At 50.5% G+C, this 17,993-nt stretch overlaps 2 protein-coding genes across 7 annotated transcripts in view; one reads left to right on the top strand and one right to left on the bottom strand.

The window, feature by feature from the left end:
* The first annotated feature begins 142 nt into the window (after window positions 1-142).
* TRAFD1 (TRAF-type zinc finger domain containing 1) lies at window positions 143-12,673 on the top strand. 2 transcript variants are annotated; one of them, XM_054173325.1, is made up of 11 exons: window positions 143-273; window positions 2,361-2,496; window positions 2,570-2,623; window positions 4,852-5,125; window positions 6,424-6,693; window positions 7,413-7,486; window positions 7,669-7,881; window positions 9,897-10,026; window positions 10,293-10,596; window positions 11,637-11,709; window positions 11,993-12,673. In XM_054173325.1, exons 1-11 carry the CDS (start codon window positions 221-223, stop codon window positions 12,032-12,034), a joined length of 1,623 nt encoding a protein of 540 aa, XP_054029300.1. In that variant the 5' UTR covers window positions 143-220; the 3' UTR covers window positions 12,035-12,673. The 2 variants fall into 2 exon arrangements, with proteins under 2 accessions (XP_054029300.1, XP_054029299.1); XM_054173324.1 differs by lacking the exon at window positions 6,424-6,693 and having other exon boundaries at window positions 146-273.
* Window positions 12,674-16,385: 3,712 nt separating this feature from the next.
* HECTD4 (HECT domain E3 ubiquitin protein ligase 4) overlaps window positions 16,386-17,993 on the bottom strand; it is a 95,202-nt gene continuing 93,594 nt past the window's right edge. For all 5 annotated transcript variants that reach the window (XM_054173109.1, XM_054173111.1, XM_054173110.1 and 2 more), the window contains 2 exons: window positions 17,699-17,921; window positions 16,386-16,957 (listed from right to left, as the gene is read on the bottom strand). In XM_054173109.1, coding sequence (XP_054029084.1) covers window positions 16,821-16,957; window positions 17,699-17,921 — 360 coding nt within the window. In that variant the 3' untranslated portion in view covers window positions 16,386-16,820. The remainder of the gene's footprint in view (window positions 16,958-17,698; window positions 17,922-17,993) is intronic.

Raw genomic sequence — 17,993 nt, 5'->3', positions numbered from 1 at the left:
GGCTGGTTCCTTTCCTCCTACGCCCTTTCTCCCTCCGTTCCGCTCCCTGGCGCACGGGGTGCTGCCAGCCCTCTCCCGGCCGAGGCGCGGGAGCAGCCCCCGGGCCCTGACGTTGGCGGAACCGGAGAGTCTTTCACCCGCCCCCGGTGAGGTGCGGCTGCCTCCAGCGCCGAGGGGCTGAGGGGAAAGCGGTGCCTGTCTTCCAGCTCCCCGCAGGAAAATGGCTATAGCTGCAGTGTCCGAGGTGGAAGCCGCCCGGCTGTGCGGAAACTGGTGAGAAACGAAACCGAATGCTGGGCGGGGGGGCGGGAATCCGTGGGGCGCCGGTCCCTGGGGCACAGGGCAGCGCTTAAACGAGTGAGCAGCGGCTAGTCCCTGGAAATGCTGTGAAATACTCGCAAAGGCAAATTAATTGTGAACGCGCTGCCTTTTTGTGGATGTTGGGGGGGTTGGTTTTACCTTGCGAAGTGTTTGGGAAGGTTTAGGTTGGACACGAAGAACAATTTCTTTCCCCAAAAGGGTTGCTAAGCCCTGCCCCAGGCTGCCCAGGGCAGTGGTGGAGTGCCCTTCCCTGGAGGGGTTTCAGAGCCGTGGAGCTGTGGTGCTGAGGGACGTGGTTCAGGGGTGACCTGGCAGTGCTGGGTTAACGGAGATGAAAGGTCTCTGCCAACCAGAGCGGCTTTCCCAACCTTTACTCAAGTTTCTGGCTTAATAGGCCGCTGGATAGAAATCGGAGTAGTCTATCCAGAAGTAAAGATTTGATTTTCAGCGAGGTTACACCTGAAGTAGATGATTCCAGGTTTTCCTTTAGCATCTGTGTGGCTCAGAGCTGTAAAAATAGAATCCATAGGCACATCCTGTGGCTGTTTCTCTTTGATAACAGTTCTCTTTCTTTAGAAGCTCCAGTGCTGGTTTACTGATAATAAAACAGAATAGAATAAACCAGGTTGGAAGACACCTTTGAGATCATCGAGTCCAACCTATCACCCAACACCATCTAATCAACTAAACCATGGCACCAAGCACCCCATCCAGGCTCTTCCTAAACACCTCCAGTGATGGTGACTCCAGCACCTCCCTGGGCAGCACATTCCAATGGCCAATCTCTCTTTCTATGAAGGATTTCTTCCTAACATCCAGCCTAAACCTCCCCTGGTACAGCTTGAGACTGTGTCCTCTTGTTCTGTTGCTGGGTGCCTGGGAGAAGAGACCAACCTACAACCTCCCTTCAGGTAGTTGTAGAGAGCAAGAAGGTCTCCTCTGAGCCTCCTCTTCTCCAGGCTAAACAACCCCAGCTCCCTCAGCTTCTCCTCATAGGGCTTGTGCTCCAAACCCCTCTCCAACTTTGTTGCCCTTCTCTGGACACGTTCCAGCAGCACAACATCTTACTGATAATGATGCCATCTCAGAAGCTGCATCTTGAACATAAGCAATTAAAGAAATGAACTTTGTTTGTTTTAAATTCAAATTGATCTTGGAATCCAACCAGTTTCTTGCACCATGAGTAGTTTGTTTGGGAGCGGTGAGGATGCGAGTTCAGACCCTGCTGCTGGACTTTGTTGCTTTGCCAGGTTGTTGGCAAGGAAGAAAACTGAACAGCTTGTAGTGTTTTTGGTGACATGGAAGGCACTAAGTGACAAGCTATGAAGTTAATTTTGGTGTTTTGAAGGCTGATTTCTTGTGGGGTGAGGAATGATGTATCCATCTAAAAGTGATGCTTCCTGCTGGAGGCAAGAATAAAGGCTGAGCTCCTGGTGTCTCATTTCTTTGTGAACATTTTGTATCTGTAAGCCTTGCATCCTTCTCCAGTGGAAAAGGAGTATCTTAGAAATGAGGTGAGTTAGGGAATGTTGGCTACAGAGTTACAGGGTTACTGCTGTCAACCTCTGAACAGATCTGGCTTAGCAAGACCTGTTAGTTAATTTTTTTCCAAGCAGAGCTCTGCTCAACCTCTCATAGGCAAGTTATTTTTCAGGAAGAAACCTTTATCTTCACAGATGAATTTCTTCACCTGAACCTGGTGATAACTTGATTGTGCTGAAAAAAAATTGTGTTTGACATAAGGAAATAAAACCCACCTTGATTTCACCTTAATGCAATGTGGACATTGGGATTTCTGTCTGCTCTACATGTTAATATCCTATCTGTGAAGAAACACTGAGGCCTGGCTGGGCTTGGCTTCCTCTGTAGTTTAAAACATGAATTCATAGGAAGCTTTCTCAGATTGTTTGGGGGTGGGTTTGTTTGTTTTGTTTTGGCTTGGTTTGTTTGTGGTGTGTTTTTCTTTTTTGTGATGAAAAAGTGTTTGAAATTGTTCTTGCTCAGTTTTCTGCACACTAACCTCTGTGGCTTTCTCGCAGCAAAAAGGATATTCCTGCTGCTAATTTCATCATTCATGAAATCCACTGTAGCAGAAACATTGAAGTATGCAGCTACTGCAGCGAGTGCATCCCAAAGTCTGAGATGAAGAACCATATTGAGTCTGAACACGTGCAGGTGAGAAACCAACTCCTCCTCTAAAGCTGCTGACTTGTGGGGCAATTCACCTAATGATATCTGTTTGTTGTAGGTGACCTGCAAGTGTAGGATGAAGATGGAAAGCAGTCTCCTGAAGGATCATGAGGTTGGTGGACTTTATGTTGTTAAGACACTTGGGTGATACTTTGTGGTGTTACCAAGTGCTGATTCTGGAGCCCTTCTGTCAGCCAAGGCCTGGTTTGCAGCCTGTGATTTATGCATCCTTTTCATTGAACCTTGTTTTATAAATGCAAACCTCTGAAAGAAGGTCATAGAATCAGTAAGGTTGGAAAAGACCTCCAGGATCATGAAGTCCAACCTGTCACCCAACACCTCATGACTACTAAACCATGGCACCAAGTGCCACATCCAGTGCCCTGTTGAACACCTCCAGGGATGGGGACTCCCCCACCTCCCTGGGCAGCACATTCCAATGGCCAATTACTCTCTCTGTGAAGAACTTTCTCCTCACCTCCAGCCTAAACCTCCCCTGGCACAGCTTGAGACTGTGTCCTCTTGTTCTGGTGCTGGGTGCCTGGGAGAAGAGACCAACCCCCTCCTGGCTACAACCTCCCTTCAGGTAGTTGTAGAGAGCAAGAAGGTCTCCCCTGAGCCTCCTCTTCTCCAGGCTAAGCAAGCCCAGCTGCCTCAGCCTCTCCTCACAGGGCTGTGCTCAAGGCCTCTCCCCAGCCTTGTTGCCTTTCTCTGGATATGTTCAAGAGTCTCAATGTCCTTCTTAAATTGAGGGGCCCAGAACTGGACACAGGACTCAAGGTGTGGCCTAACCAGTGCTGAGCACAGGGCACAATGACTTCCCTGCTCCTGCTGGCCACACTATTTCTGATACAGGCCAGGATGCCATTGGCCTTCTTGGCCATCTGGGCACACTGCTGGCTCATGTTCAGCCATCTGTCAATCAGTACCTCCAGGTCCCTTTCTGCCTGGCTGCTCTCCAGCCACTCTGACCCTAGCCTGTAGCCTTAAAGTGGTGGAGCCTGCTCAGGCCTTCATATCAAAGGGATCTCTACCTGTGATAACTGGTGATTTTGGTCCTTGCTGGTGATAAAGATATAAAATGGTAGGCTAGTTCAAAAGCACAGGACATGATTAACTTGGCTTTTTAAATTCCTTTAATATTCTGCATTTCTGACTCTGCTGCAGCCATGATTTGAGCTTTAATAACTCATTATGTCCAAACAGCCTTAAAATAGCTGCTAAAATAAACTAAAATAGGACAGAGTAGGATTTTCTGTGGTTTTGAGTTCAGCTGGCTGCTGTCACAAGCAATTTTGCTCTAAATGTCAATACTTTTCCCTTCCTGTGGGCTCTTTTAAAGGCAGCTCTTGAGATGCCACCTGAGTCTGCTTATTGCTGAGGGAAGAAGGATTTTCTTTGTAGATGTGTCCAGTTCAGGCCCTTGGAAGTAGTTTATCCTGTGTGCTTGTGTGTAGTGCTTTGAGTTTGTGAAGCAAATGATTATTTGCAGCACCTGCAATTCCAACATACTTTATCTGCTTAATCCCTTTTAAAGGACAATTTACCTGTCATCCAGTGGAGGGTAAAGGACACATGCAAGCAGTTCTTGTGGAGTAGTAAGTGAGCTGTAAATCTGTTCCCTAACAGGAGACACACTGACAGGGAAGGCTGAGGGTGGTTCTCAGGTTAGGTTTTTAGCAATACTCAACGTAATGAATGACTTAGAGCTGCCTTTAATACCTGAAGGGATCCTACAGGAAGCCTGCAGAGGGGCTTTTCATAAGGGTGTCTAGCAATAGGACAAGGGTTTGAGGCTGAGGGAGAGCAGTTTTAGACTGGAGCTGAGGAAGAAGTTCCTCAGTACAGGGGTGGTGAGACTCTGGAACAGGCTGCCCAGGGAGGCTGTAGATGCCTCCTCCCTCAGGGTGTTCAAGGCCAGGTTGGATGAGACTTTGGGCAGCTGGGTCTAGCTGAGAGGTGTCCCTGCTTATGGCAGGGAGGTGTTGGAGTAGATGATGTGTAAGGGTCCCTTCCAACCTAAGCCATTCTGTGAAATGTGCTTCTTACTGGATCTCAAGACTGTACCTAAAAGCCAACTTCAGAAAGCACTGTGAGGCTGCTGCCCAAGTGTTAGAGACTCAGATGTGCTGAGTGGTTGGAGTGCTTCAGCTGGTGTCTGTGACTCCCCAGGTTATACAACAGGTTGTTCTTACATTTCTCAGGTAGTATCTCATTCCAGGCTACTCTATAGTCCAGCTTTCATCTGGCTACAGAAACAAAAGACTGCTCAGCTCTTAAGCAAACTGAGAACTTCCCTCAGTCTCCCATATGTGACAGATAATCCTTTTTCCTTCCCAGGCGTCGGCGTGCCCCCTGCGTCCTGCCCTCTGCCAGTTCTGCGACATTCCCCTTACCTTCAACAAGCTCCAGGACCATGAGGTTTACTGTGGGGCTCGGACTGAGAGGTGTGGTGGCTGTGGTCAGAATGTCATGGTGAAAGATCTGAAAGAGCATCCTCGAGTCTGTGGGCAAGAAGTGAAAAAAGGAAGAGGAAGGAGAACGGTGCCGCGCTCTGAGGGGGAGGATGGAGACTTGCTCGCTCTTCGAGATGTGAGAACCCGCTTGAGATCAGGTAACTGTGTTGGTTCCTGGTGGGGAGTGCCTGTGGTGCTAGAAAAGCATTTCTGTAATGTTATTTAGCATCATTGTTATAGAAAGCATTTATAGAACCTGTGCAGGAGACAAAACCTTTAAGGACATGAGCGGAAGAAATGTTTCAGCAGTACAAAGAAATCACAGGCAAGGTAAAGTGCAGAGGAGAGCAATCCCTGGCTTCTAATTTGACATTTGGTTTAGCCATTGCCTTGTGTAAAAACACTGACCAGTGAAAGCTCCAGAGGTGCTGTGAGTGGGACTGTTTCACCCTGGGACAGGGCTGCAGAGCTGTAAGCCAGCTAAACAGGACTGCTGGGGTACCTGGTGTGGAAGCCCGGTCCCCTGCCTCTTCTGTCTTACTGGATCTGGCTTGAAAGTGAACAGTTGTTTGCTCACTGCAGATTCTGTCTGTTCTTGTTCAGCAGCTGCACTCCTTGTTGCTTCAGTAAAGCAGGAGGGTAGGTAAGGTCTGGATGTGGGCTCACATGAGTGGTGCTGTGCACTTCTGCGGTAACATCCTGTTTGGATGTAGCTGAAAGCCTCTGGTCCCTTACCTGCAGGTCCAGGGGGTCACATCACACTTCAGACAAAGCCTTTCCATGAACCTTTCCTTTCTGCTTTACACTCAGGACCACTCAGAGCATTTAACTGTGCAGAACACTGAATTACAGCCTTTGCTGTGGAAGGCTGCCCAGCTCATAGAAATAACTTCTTGGCTTAGTTAATGAAGCTGAATGATCTGGAGAGATGGAACTCGTAGGTCACTCACACCAGCTTCCAAGGCCTGTTCACAAGCAGTGTTTTCATACTTGTGCAGGCTTTGTTTAGAATTCTCCTGTAATCAGTGCTGTCCTCAAATGCCATTCAGAGGAATTTGTTTTCCCATCAATATATTGGAGAAAAACAAACCCCAAAGCTCAGTTGTCTCAGCCTGGTAAAAGGGCTGTGAGACCACAGTGGATTGATGTGACCTTGTTCTCAGTGTAGGTCACAGGAGGTTCCTCAGTGACAGAAGGTTCCTCAAGCTTTTGGGGTAAAAGCAATCCCTTTCTTCTTTTTCTCCTTCCTTTGCTTGTTACAAACAACCCTAGGAGGAGTTTCCTCCCATCCTCCTGAATCTGATGCAGGTGTCCTTCAAGGCTTTGAAACGCTCAACTCCATGAGCATCCCACGTGTGGCCATTTGAAACCCTCACGGTTGAGCTAGTGTCCAGAAGGGAATTGCTTGTTGCAGGGTTTAATGTTCTCTCAAATTGATGATATTTGTCTTTTGAAGAGGATTATCTGGACCAGTTGGCGAGCAATCAAACCACTCACTCTTCACTTTATGACGAGTGGAATGCAGATTTAGACTACGTGTTGGCTCTTAGCCTCCAAAATGAGAATAATCCTCCCAATAACACTGCAGATGACATTCCCAGTGACTTCTGGGAAAGCTACTACACCAAAGAGTCCGTGCCATCTGCCTGTCTTCATGAGAGAGACAAGGCAAATATCTTCTCCTGTGACTCTTTGGCATCTCTTAGCACATCAAACTGCGCAAAAAGTAAGTATAGACACTGCCGTGGGGGGTAGGGGGGGCTTCCCCTTAAAGCTTAGGGGAGGGAGAGGATTCTTGGATTGGAAATGTCAGAGATTAGCTAGACATCTTAAAATGTCAAAACGAGTCTCACTGAGGCTCCCCCTAAATCATGGGTAGATAATTAACACACAGGGGACTTGACTCTCCGTGAGTACCATTCCTCCTCCCTTCCTTCATTATTATCTCCTGCTCCCTCAAAATGTAGCAGCAGTATTGGTGTTCAAAAGGGTTTCTTTCAGAGAGAGATTAGTAAAGCAAGGCAGTGAGGGATGAAGAAATCTAAGCTGTGGTAAAGCTCTGACCTTGGTACATGGTGAGAGCTTCATAACAACTGAGGAGGTGACAACCTTCTTGTTGAAGTAACCATGATAGGAGAGGACGATGTGGGGGAGCCCCAAGGTGCCAGCTGATTTTGGAAGGAAGGAATGCTGCTAAAGGGTTCTTGAAGGCAGTAAGAGGCTGTTTCACCAGAGCATTCCATGTAGCTTTGACCCCAAAACATTGTTCTCACTGTGGGTGATGTGAAATTCAGCAATCAGGACTAGAGGAGCTCTTTCCTTAGCGTTTGCTCCGGTGCTGAGGCACAGAACGGGAGGCTGTGGCTTAGGGATTTTGAAGCTAAGTTGAGCCAACTGTGTCACATTCCCCTATGGTGGAGGAGATAACTGTGCCTTGCTCTGCAGGGGATGAGATCATCATGCTGCCATGTGAGTTCTGTGAGGAGCTCTACCCTGCAGAAGACCTGATTCTTCACCAGGTTTGGTAGTTTCTCTTTTTGTATCAGAGGGTTTTGCAGTGAAGACTTTTTCTGTCACCACAACTGAAAAAAGTTTCCGCCTTCACTCAGTGACACCATGGGAGCTCTGGTGGCTTGGGCTTTGGGAAGTCTGGTTTGTCAAGTCCATCTGTGCTGACTTTTCCTTCTTGCTCGTGTAACAGACAGGTTGTAACCCCGCAAGTGCCTTTGCCTCCTTCAGTAAACGAAGTTCTTCTCCAAATCTACGAGAGTACAACGGTCTGCGTGCTCCCGGCTCCAAAAGCTGCAGGGCTCTCTTTTCATCCCAGACCCAGGCTGTCTGGGAAGCAGAAAACACGATTCCATGTGAGTTTTGTGGTATCCAGCTAGAAGAGGAGACACTCTTCCATCATCAGGTACTAGACACAACTCGGTCTGTCCTATCATATCCCGTTGAACGCTCAAGAACTGGGCCAAGTCCTGTGGCTTCTTGGTGTGGCACATTTCAGGTATCCAAGTAATTGTCCCCTGTCTCAGATCTTCCTAAAGGTCTGAGGGTGGTAAGACACTGGAACAGGTTGCCCAGGGAGGTGATAGAAGCCCCATCCCTGGAGATAGAATAGAATAAACCAGGTTGGAAGAGACCTTCAAGATTATCATGTCCAACCTATCACCCAGCACCACCTAATCAACTAAACCATGCAACCAAGCACCCTATCAAGTCTCCTCCTGAACACCTCCAGTCATTTTTAAGGCCAGGCTTGATGGGGCTCTGGGCAACTTGATCTAGTGTGAGGTGTCCCTGCCCATGGCAGGGGGATTGGAGCTAGATGATCCTTGAGGTCCCTTCCAACCCTGACAATTCTATGATTCTCTTGGGTCCCACCTGAGTGTGCTGAGGCTCCTGGTGAACAATAACAATTGATCTGAAAGCTCTTGTAACAGAAACTAAACAAAAGGCCCAGAAATTGCTCAACAGAAATGTCTGACTATGTCAAAGTTGTGTTGAAACCAGGATTTATGAATCACAGCTGAAGAGGGAGAGGAGCACAAGTGTGTGACCTGGTTTGGTAAGAGAGGAGGTAGACAGTACAGACCAGGTGGTGAGGAAGATCTCAGAGGTTAGATGTAAAGAGTGGGGGGAGAAGGTGAGAGTAGAAGTAGATTGGAAGCTTGGCCTAAGAGGGAAGTGGTGGGTTTGAGAAGTGATGGGTGCTGCAGAGCACAGAGCAGGGTGTTCCTGTTCTGTATGCTGCTGTCTGGTACTTCCAGTATGGAAAGCCCATCAACTCCTGCTGGAGCTGTTGCTGCTTCAGGAACACTGGCAGATACCAGCTAGAACAATTGGTGCTCTAATGCTTCTCTAGACCCAGTGAGCAGCTCTGGGAAGAGGCGCTCCTGGAATTTCCTGCTCTTGCCTTATGGAAATGATGAGCTTCCTCAGCTTCTGTCTTTCACTGCTTAGTCCTCACTAACAACCTGGTGAAGCTGTGGTTGGGTGGTTTGTTTTTCTGGGCTTTTCCTCTCCTGGGTGATGGCAAAATCAGTGTTGGTAGAAGTGGGATCTGATACAGTTTCATAGCTTAGCCCTTGCTAATGAGTCATGCTTGACACTAAGGAGGAGTCCCATCACTTCCTTTCACAGCTGGCTGTTGGAAGACTTCCTTTTCCTCACCCTATAACTATTTAGGAAATGCAGACTGCAAAGGCTGCTTCAGCTGGCAGCTGCTGGTGAAGTTTCTGTACAATAATCAGAACTAGCTGAGCAACAGCTGGATTGCAAACCAGGAGCAGGAGAGCCTGTGGTACCACAGTTGCCTGGGGTATTCCTGGTATCTAACAGAGGTAACCAATGTTTGCCTTCCCAGGTCTTATTCTTAATTTCTGTCTTCTTGTTTTGTTGTTCCTTGATGTGATGTAATTAACCTGCAGAAAACCATGACTTGACAACCAAGATAGCAAGCAGAGGCACTTCTGTGGGCAGCACAACTTGAAAGTAACTTGGAACTTGATGTCTGCCCTTGGATTTGTTCTGTATGGTGGCACTGGTAGTAGGGTGATAGGGAGAACTCGAGTAGGACTGCAGTGGCGTTGCTTCAAGGGTGCTTTTGACTGGCTTTGCAGGGTGAGCTGTAGCCCTGGGAGGCAGGAGGCTGACAGGGAAGCTCTGGTTGTGCTGGCTGGTGGTGTCTGGGGTGGTTCTGCAGGACCAGCTCGTGCTGCAGTTCCTTTTTCACTCGGGCTCTGTGCTAGCTGGTGGCTGTTCCTAAGCTGTGTGAGAAGATGTGGGCGCCAGGCAGCAGTCTCTGCCTCCTCCTCAGAGCACTTCCCTGCTAACCCAGATCTCTGAGGGGCGATGCTCAGCAGGGTTTGCACAGGACTGAGTCTGCAGGAGCTGCCATTTACCTCTCCACCCTGTGTTTTGCTTTAGCACCACTGTGCCCTGCGCCTGGCCAATCCCACTGCAGGCTTCAAACCTCAGCAGCTGCGGCCTCCTCACCACAGCAACCCAGGGAGAAGAGACTCTCCAGAGCTGGCTCGGAGGCGAGTCAGGCACCAAGGTGGGGGACACATGCTCTGCTCCTTTATGTTTGCAGGAACTGAGTGTTCCAAGCTCAGTAGATGCTGTTACCCTTTTCTCTTGCCAATGTTTAACCATCTTTGGTACTCCACCCTCGGTCTGGTTTTACCCAAGGAAGATGAAGTCACTCACTTGGTGAGATCGTGGTTCTGAAGCCACGTGCTGCTGGAATGAAGTGAGGTCTGCTTTGGTACCTCTCATGCTGCATTTAGTTTCCTGTTCAACTCTGTATTATTCTCCTTTCAGGAGATGTCTCTCTTTGGTGCGCAGAAGACTTTGGGCAGCAGAGGCTCAGCTGTCCTGCACGAGAGACCAAGTTGCTGAATGCTACAGCCAACACCAGGACGGCTCCACTGTCTTCAGCCAGAGCCAGTGATGCTCCCAGCCTAAGAGGGAAGCCCAGGAAGGCATCTGGCAATGAGGGGAGGCTGAAGAGCAGAGGTGCAGGTGGATCTGCAGGTGGGACAATGCTGCGTGAGAGACCTGCTCAGAACTCTCCTTCTGAAGCCTTCACACCCAGCTTCTCAAGACCACCTCCATCCCAACCAAGGTAACACCTTTGCCTTCCATCTCAATGAGCCATGCTGGGCCTGCCCTAAAGATAAGGGATTGGTGGCAACATTGGGGCACTGTTTGCTGTGCTGAAAACAGGGCACAGCCTTAGGCCTGGGATGTTCTGGTCTTCTGAAGGCAGCAAGCTAACAGCAACGCATCCATTCCAGTCCTCTGCCTTGTTTCTTTAGGGGGCAAGTCTGAATCCTCTCCTTTTCACCAGTGGCTGAAAGGGTTTCATTCATTTTCATCTGGCTCCTGCTTACCCAAGTTTCAAGCAGCAAACTTGGGCTTTTAGATCAACAAAGTGGTGCCAGGGAGAAGATGCAGGAGAACCTTTGTTACCTGTCCACTGCAGCACTCAGTTTGCTTTTTCATAGAATCAATAAGGTTGGAAGAGACCTCAAAGATCATCAAGTCCAACCTGTCACTCAGCACCTCATAACTACTAAACCATGGCACCAAGTGCCACATCCAGTGCCCTGTTGAACACCTCCAGGGATGGTGACTCCACCAGCTCCCTGAGCAGCACATTCCAATAGCTAACAGCTCTCTCTGTGAAGAATTTTCTCCTCACCTCGAGCCTAAACTTCCCCTGGTGCAGCTTGAGACTCTGTCCTCTTGTTCTGGTGCTGGTTGCCTGAGAGAAGAGACCAACCCTCTCCTGACTACAGCCTCCCTTAAGGTAGTTGTAGAGAGCAAGAAGGTCTCCCCTGAGCCTCCTCTTCTCCAGGCTAAGCAACCCCAGCTCCCTCAGCCTCTCCTCACAGGGCTGTGCTCAAGGCCTCTCCCCACCCTCGTTGCCCTTCTCTGGACACCTTCAAGTGTCTCAATGTCCTTCTTAAACTGAGGGCCCCAGAACTGGACACAGGACTCGGGGTCTGGTTCTTCTGCTACAAAAATAGCTCTGCCAGGGTTCAGGAGAAGCACAAAGGGCTGCTTCCTGCCACAGTCTCCCTGGTGTGAAGGACCCATCAGCAGGGAGATCAGTGAAAAGGGTAGGCTTCCTCTGACAGTGTCCCTGTCCTCCTTCTCCAGCACCAGCAGTGGAGGAGGAAGGAGCCTCCGCGTGGCAGAGGGTGCCAACGGCTTCAGGCGCAGAAGCTCACAGGTGAGGCAGCTGCTGGAGAGGACAGAGATGGGTGTGGGTTGGACTCCCCTGTCACAGAGCTCCTCAGAAGACAGCTCTCTGGTCTCCTAGTGCACGAATGTTTTAACGAGCTGAGGGTTCAAGTGCTGTGGCTCATGCTGAGGGAAGCTGGCTGTCACCCCTTGTGATGGTTTCACCAGGCCCATGAGCTTCTTTCCCTACCCTTTTTACCTCAGTGAGGTCTTAGCAGTTGCTTATCAAGCACTCCTGGAAAACACCATTTTTACTTTTATTTTCCCTTCAGGCAAAAGCCCAGAGCCCAGCATCTGGCCACCCAGAGAAGTGATGCAGCACTCCTGAAGGACAAGGTCAGCCCTCCACATGACAACTCTGCACCACCCTCTTTTATCTGAGGGCAGGCCCAAGGCCACAGTGCTGTCACCAACACCTTCTGGGGATTTAGGTTTCTACAGGCAGTGATCATTTTCTATCTTTCTCTCTATTTTTAACTGGGGAGGGTACCCTACAGCTTTGATGTCTGTGATGGCAGCACCCTGGGACACCAAATACCCCTCTGCCTGGGCACCCACCTGGGTTGTTTCTGTGTTGTCTCTTTGTGACACCCAGTGAAAGAGTTTGTGACCTACTGGGCTTCAAGCTGGTGTCCTGCTGCTCTTTGGCAAGTTCCTTGTTCTCAAGGCAACACCACAGATGACAAACAGCAGTGAGCTGTCAGCCAGCAGGAGGCCAGGAAGAGGTGGGTCCTTAGAAAGATGGGCTCCTTGGCTGGCACAGGCTGGAGAACACCCAAGGAAGGCCGCTCTGGGCAGTTCCTTGGGTGTACTGGACAGGGCCAGGATGTGGCAAGGGGGATTGTTGCTGTCAGTGATGAGCTCTGAGCCCAGGACTGGCCTCTCGGATGTTTTTTAATGCTGTGTTAGTCCCTGCTTTTTAAAGCCCTTGTAATAAACTTTATCTCATGATGTCCCAGAACATGGTGAAGATCTGGTCTGTGGTGTGGGACCACAAACACCATCTGATGGTGGCCAGTTCAGAGTCGCAGGCACTGGGCTTCACTAACCTGTGTTCCACCATCGCAGACGTGCAGGGGTTGGAAAGGACCTCTGGAGATCATCAAATCCAACCCCCCTGCCAAGACATAGGCAGCTAGAGCAGGTCACATAGGAACACATCCAGGTGGGTTTTGAGTGGCTCCAGGGATGGTTGCTGTGGCACTGCTCTTGTGGGACTTTGAAATAGAAGCCCTGGAGCAGGCAGGTCCTAGGCATCAGCCTAATTTATGAGGTACAGCAGATGGCATTAGGCCTAATTAGTCCCTCCCCTGCCTGGGGCCCAGTCTCTGCTGCCAACCCTGTCCCAGCACCTGCAGACTCAGGAGGGCTGAAGGGATCTGGCTTCTAAACTAAAGACATTTTATGGAGGCTTCCACCAAACATCAGTGTGACTTGTGCAGCAAAAGCAGAGCAAAGGTGTTTAAAAACAGGTGGCACCAGCTGGTGCTGGCACCTCTGAGAACCCAGCTGTGGGATCTAAAGTGGCTGCTGTGGGGGGTGGAGTGTAACAGGATGCTTAGTTCAGAGCTCCCCTGTGGCTCACCTGGTGTCATTCCACAGGCAGGGGAAATGCTACTTCCTCCATGGGGAGAAATGGCAGTGCCCCTCCTGCTGCCTTCATTTGGTACAAAAGGTTTGACATTTATCTTCTGGGTAAACACAGATTGGACTCAAGGAGTTGGTTAGGCTGGAAAAGCCCTCTATGAGCAGCTGAGTCCAACCATCAACCCAATGCCACCACTGGTCATCAAATCATGCCCAAAGTGCCATGGCCAAACCTTTCTTGAACAGCTCCAGGGATGGGGACTCCACCACCTCCCTGGGGAGCCTGTTCCCACTCCTGAAGCAAACATTTTTCATCTTCAGCCTAAACCTCTCCTGCACAGCTTCAGGCTATTTCTTCTTGTTCTATCACCTGATAGGAAGGAGAAGACACCAACTGGCACCTGGCTCTAACCTCCTGTCAGGGAGTTGCAGAGCACCAGGTGCTCTCCCCTCAGCCTCCTTTCCTCCAGCCTAAACAACCCCAGCTCCTTCAGCTGCTCCTCACCAGCCCTGCTCTCCAGACCCTTCCACCAGACTCATTGCCCTTCTCTGGAGCCGCTCCAGCATCTCACCCAAGGTGGGATTTGACAGCAGGACCCCTGCTGCACCGCTTCTGGCGGGTCTAATCCCCTACATGGCCGCAGCTCCACCAGCTGAGGCTTTCCTCCATCGCTTGCAGCCCCCAAATAAGGACAGGAAACGGCTGGAGGGTGTTGAGAATCTGCTTTATGCAGGTGTACACTCCATGGCCAAGAGCACTTAACAGGTTAATGCTGTGTACAGACCCGAGATGGACACAGACCGCGCTAGAACGAACACCCAGCTCCAGAGTTTGGCTGTTGTTTAGTTTATAACTTTTACATTCTGAATTGAATATATATTAAAAAATAATAATCATCATCATCATCATCATAATCATCACAAACCAATCTTTTGCTTCGACAAACAAGCCTATTACAGACAATGTCAAGTCTCATTTAAAGCACAAGGAAGTAATGGTGATTAGAAAAAGCTTGAATTAAAAGGCCATTTGAGAGCTGCAGGCCCCAACCGCTGCAGCCCTTCCTCCCTTCCCAAAAAGGAAAAACAAAACAAGGAAAGGGGGGAAAAAAAAAAACCAACCCCAAAGCCAACCCCCCCACCCCACCACCACTTGGTTCTCTTGCAGGGCTCATACTGTGCTTCAGAAAAACCCCCAGAGGTGAGGAAGGTTATTGAGGGGTGTGACGTGTTTCCTCCTCCTGTCGCAGAAGCTTCGTTGCGTTGCTTTACACAGCGAGGTGTGAAAAACACAGCCTTGACTGAAAGTTTGTTATTTGTACTCATAAATAATTCAGTGTAATAAATAGGTATCAAGTAACTTCACAGCACGCTCTTCGGGGCCCACAGGTGGACAGGTTCCCCTCCAAGGTGCTCTCTGGAAGGAGCAGACAGACAGTAGCAGCAGTTTCTGACGGCGTGGCAGCGTTGGCATACTGAGCTCTCCAACCCCTGCGGGCGACCCCTTTCCCCCAGCACAAACCCAAAGCCCCGGCCCCTGGCTGGCAAGAGGCCCTGCACGTGGGGCTGTCACCCACAGCACCTCTGCACCCAGATCCTGCTGAGGCTCCTCACACTTGCCTGTGGCACAGGCCCAGGAGCCTGCATCCCGGTGGAACTGAATGGCTCCAAGCTGCCTGGTTTTTCCCTCGCTCCTTGTAAACTCCAGGTGTGCTGGGGCTAACTCCGAGTGCTGTCTCAGCTACATAGATGCTTCTACCAGGAAATGGACAAGAGTAAATATTCTTCCTAGGTGTACCTGCTGCTCTGGACGGGCACTATGGAAAGGGAGGGGGCCACAGCTTTGCTATGGACAAGGTTTGGAGACTCTGTATGCCAACAACTACCCCTACAACTGTTTCACAGGCAGCTCCCCATTCGCTCACAGAAGAACAAGAACACACACACTGCTCGAGGCTCTGCTCTCTGCTTCACACGTTCTCCCGAGCACCACGCACTCGCCCTTCCCCCTATTCACAATAATGTACAATAAATACAGCTTGCCAGTGCCCACCACCATGGACAAGCCCAAGGAGTGGGTGCTGCCTGCTAGAGACACACAACACCGACCTCTGTGGACAGCCACACCCCCCCACCAGAGTCCCCTCCTGTGCTGGGCATAGCAGGGGGCAACCAGCACTGAGGTGCAGCTGAGCACTGGCACTTACACTGAGTCCCGAGCCCATGGGTGCAGCAGCAGCCACCTCAGTCCCATCTCTTCTCTTCTCCGGCACCTGGGTCCTCCTCCCTGGTGCCAGGTTCTGAGCCACGAACAAAGCGCCACCGCGGCTCTTCAAGACGCCCAGTGCTGGGCACAGCTTGCAGACAAGTCAAGGAAGATGCAGGTGTTGATGTGGTGTTTTGAAACCACCCCAGGGTGGATTCCACAAGAGTTAGACCTGGAGCATTGCTCGCTCCCTGTAGTCCACCTTTCTCTCTCCGCAAACAGAAGTGTTGCCTTCCAAACGTGTAACTTTGTGCCTTCCCTCCACCTCAGCCGCCTCTGGGCTGTCACCTTCCCAGAGTAATTTGCTCTTAGATCAAAAGACCATTTTTGAGTACAAAAATGAATTCCCAGTGTTGAAGCTCACCCTGGTTCCTCTGGAAGCTTCCTGGGAAATGGGCTAAGGTCAGGGTTTAAAGCTTGCACTGTGGTATCGGACACCATAGAGAGAGGAGCCGTTGGGTTTCTGCTAGTGCTTTAATGACAGCAAGTGGTGGTACTGCTCAAAGCGGACATTCAAGAACATCCAGGGCAAGAACCCAGCTCAATTAAGGCCCTTTCACTGTTCTTTCAAGGATGGATCTTCCCAATCACAAGTGTCTGGCTGTGGCTACTACCCACATGTGCTTTCTTCGAGCCACGAGACAAGGGTGGGAAGGCGAAGGTGCCGTCTGGCAGCGCATTTCCTGCTCCAGAACTCAAGCGAGGGTGCGAAGTTCTGCACGAGCCGTGACAGCCGGGGGGGCTGCGTGCTGCTCCTGCAACAACTCCCTCCCCAGACCCCAGGGGCTCCATTCTTTCCTTTTTTTTTTTTTCTTTCCCTTTTGTACTCAAAAATGTGTCAGGGGAGAGCGCCCCAGCAGCCTCCCCAGCTCCCAGCACCCTCCCTCTTGTGGTGTTCGCCTCGGGTAAACCTCCTCCTAAATTACAAAATTAGAAATGTGCATGTTGAAAGGTTCTTCAAAATTAAATCAGACACAAACTGGTCTTTACTAAACTATCCTACAAATATTCCACAAACAAGGCAGCAAAAAGAACCAGTCCACCACGAAGTCTACGAATACAAAATGTTGAGTCTCCCAGGAATCATTTGTAACGGGGGAACGGAAAGGTCAAGAGAATAAATTAACCTCCGGCTGGTCACACAGTGTTACAGGAGGCGTCTGCAGGGGAGTCGAAGGGTTTCCAGCGTCAGCAGAGTCACAGAATGCTCCAGAAGGTCACCTCCAGGCGTTCCCCGGGCTCCCCCCTCAGCCGCTGAGCGGGTCCTCCCGGTAGTGGATGGCGTACCGGAGCTTCTCCAGCATGATGTCCAGCGAGGAGTACTGCGGCAGCTTGATCATGAACATGCAGGTTTCCACGCGGATGTACCGCGAGTCGGGAGAGCCTGCGGGGAGGGAAGCGCCACAAGGGGTTGGAGTGTGCCAGGTGCTCTTCACCTCCTTCTCCAAAAGCATCCTGCCCCCAAACCTAAGCATGGAAATGGAATTCCTGCCTCTTGGGTGTTGCCTGAACCTCCAAGGCTGCTCCACCAGTCCTCAGCTGGGTACTCATCTGATAGTCCAAGCCTTTTACAAGCTCACGAGACCAGAGTTACACAACATCTCTCATTGGCTCTAGAGAGCAAGGTCTGAACTAGTTAAAGCTTACCAGTATTTCTTGTCATGGTTTAAAACCAAACTCTCTCTCTTCTTCAAGAGTTTAACATAGCTTAAACCAAACTCTCTCTCTTCCACCAGTGCCTTGTGACAGGACAAGGGGCAAAGGGCACAAACTGGAACCTGGAACCCAGGAGGTTCTACCTGAACCAGAGAAGAAACTTGTTTGGTGTGAGGGTGCTGGAGCCCTGGAGCAGGCTGCCTAGAGAGGTTAGGGAGTCTCCCTCTCTAGAGGAGAGTCCAAACCCACCCTGACATTGTGACCTTGGGCAAGCAGCTGTGGGTCACCCAGCTTTAGCAGGGGATTTGGACTGGATGATCCCCAGAGGTCCTTTCCAACCCTGACCATGCTGGGATTCTGGCATGCCTATTTGCAGCCATGCTGACCTGCCTCTCTCCTGCCATGCTTTATGCACTGCACACAGCGGCACTGGGAGGCAGAGCCAGGCCAGGAGCAGAGCTGAACGCACCTGTGGTGCCGTCAGGGGGCGCGATCTTCATGGGGTAGGGCGGGACGTGTGCGGTGTCGGGGCCCCCGTCCTTGCAGGGGCAGGTGAAGGGGATCCTCTCCTGGTTGCAGGCAAACTTGATGAACTTGCAGAGCTCCTCCTGGGTGAACATCTCCAGTGCACTCCAGAAGAACTCAATGTGTTGATCAGTCTCCATCAGCCCCACCTGGTACATGGTGTGTGCCTAGGAGACAAGACAGACAGATGGCCCCTGCTGCTCTGCTCCCTGCCTACATCTCCCCACTGACACTTGAAG

This window comes from Dryobates pubescens, chromosome 25, assembly GCF_014839835.1.
Source record: "Dryobates pubescens isolate bDryPub1 chromosome 25, bDryPub1.pri, whole genome shotgun sequence".
In the NCBI taxonomy this organism is placed as follows: Eukaryota; Metazoa; Chordata; class Aves; order Piciformes; family Picidae; genus Dryobates; species Dryobates pubescens.
This window is presented reverse-complemented; position numbering and strand designations above follow the sequence as displayed.

What these genes read in the sequence shown, in the direction of transcription:
- TRAFD1 (XM_054173325.1), top strand. Translation starts at nt 221, where the DNA reads ATGGCTATAGCTGCAGTGTCCGAGGTGGAAGCCGCCCGGCTGTGCGGA. An exon ending in AAGACCTGATTCTTCACCAG is followed by an intron (nt 7,487 to 7,668) that starts GTTTGGTAGTTT and finishes CTCGTGTAACAG; the next exon opens with ACAGGTTGTAACCCCGCAAG. An exon ending in TCAGGCGCAGAAGCTCACAG is followed by an intron (nt 11,710 to 11,992) that starts GTGAGGCAGCTG and finishes TTTTCCCTTCAG; the next exon opens with GCAAAAGCCCAGAGCCCAGC.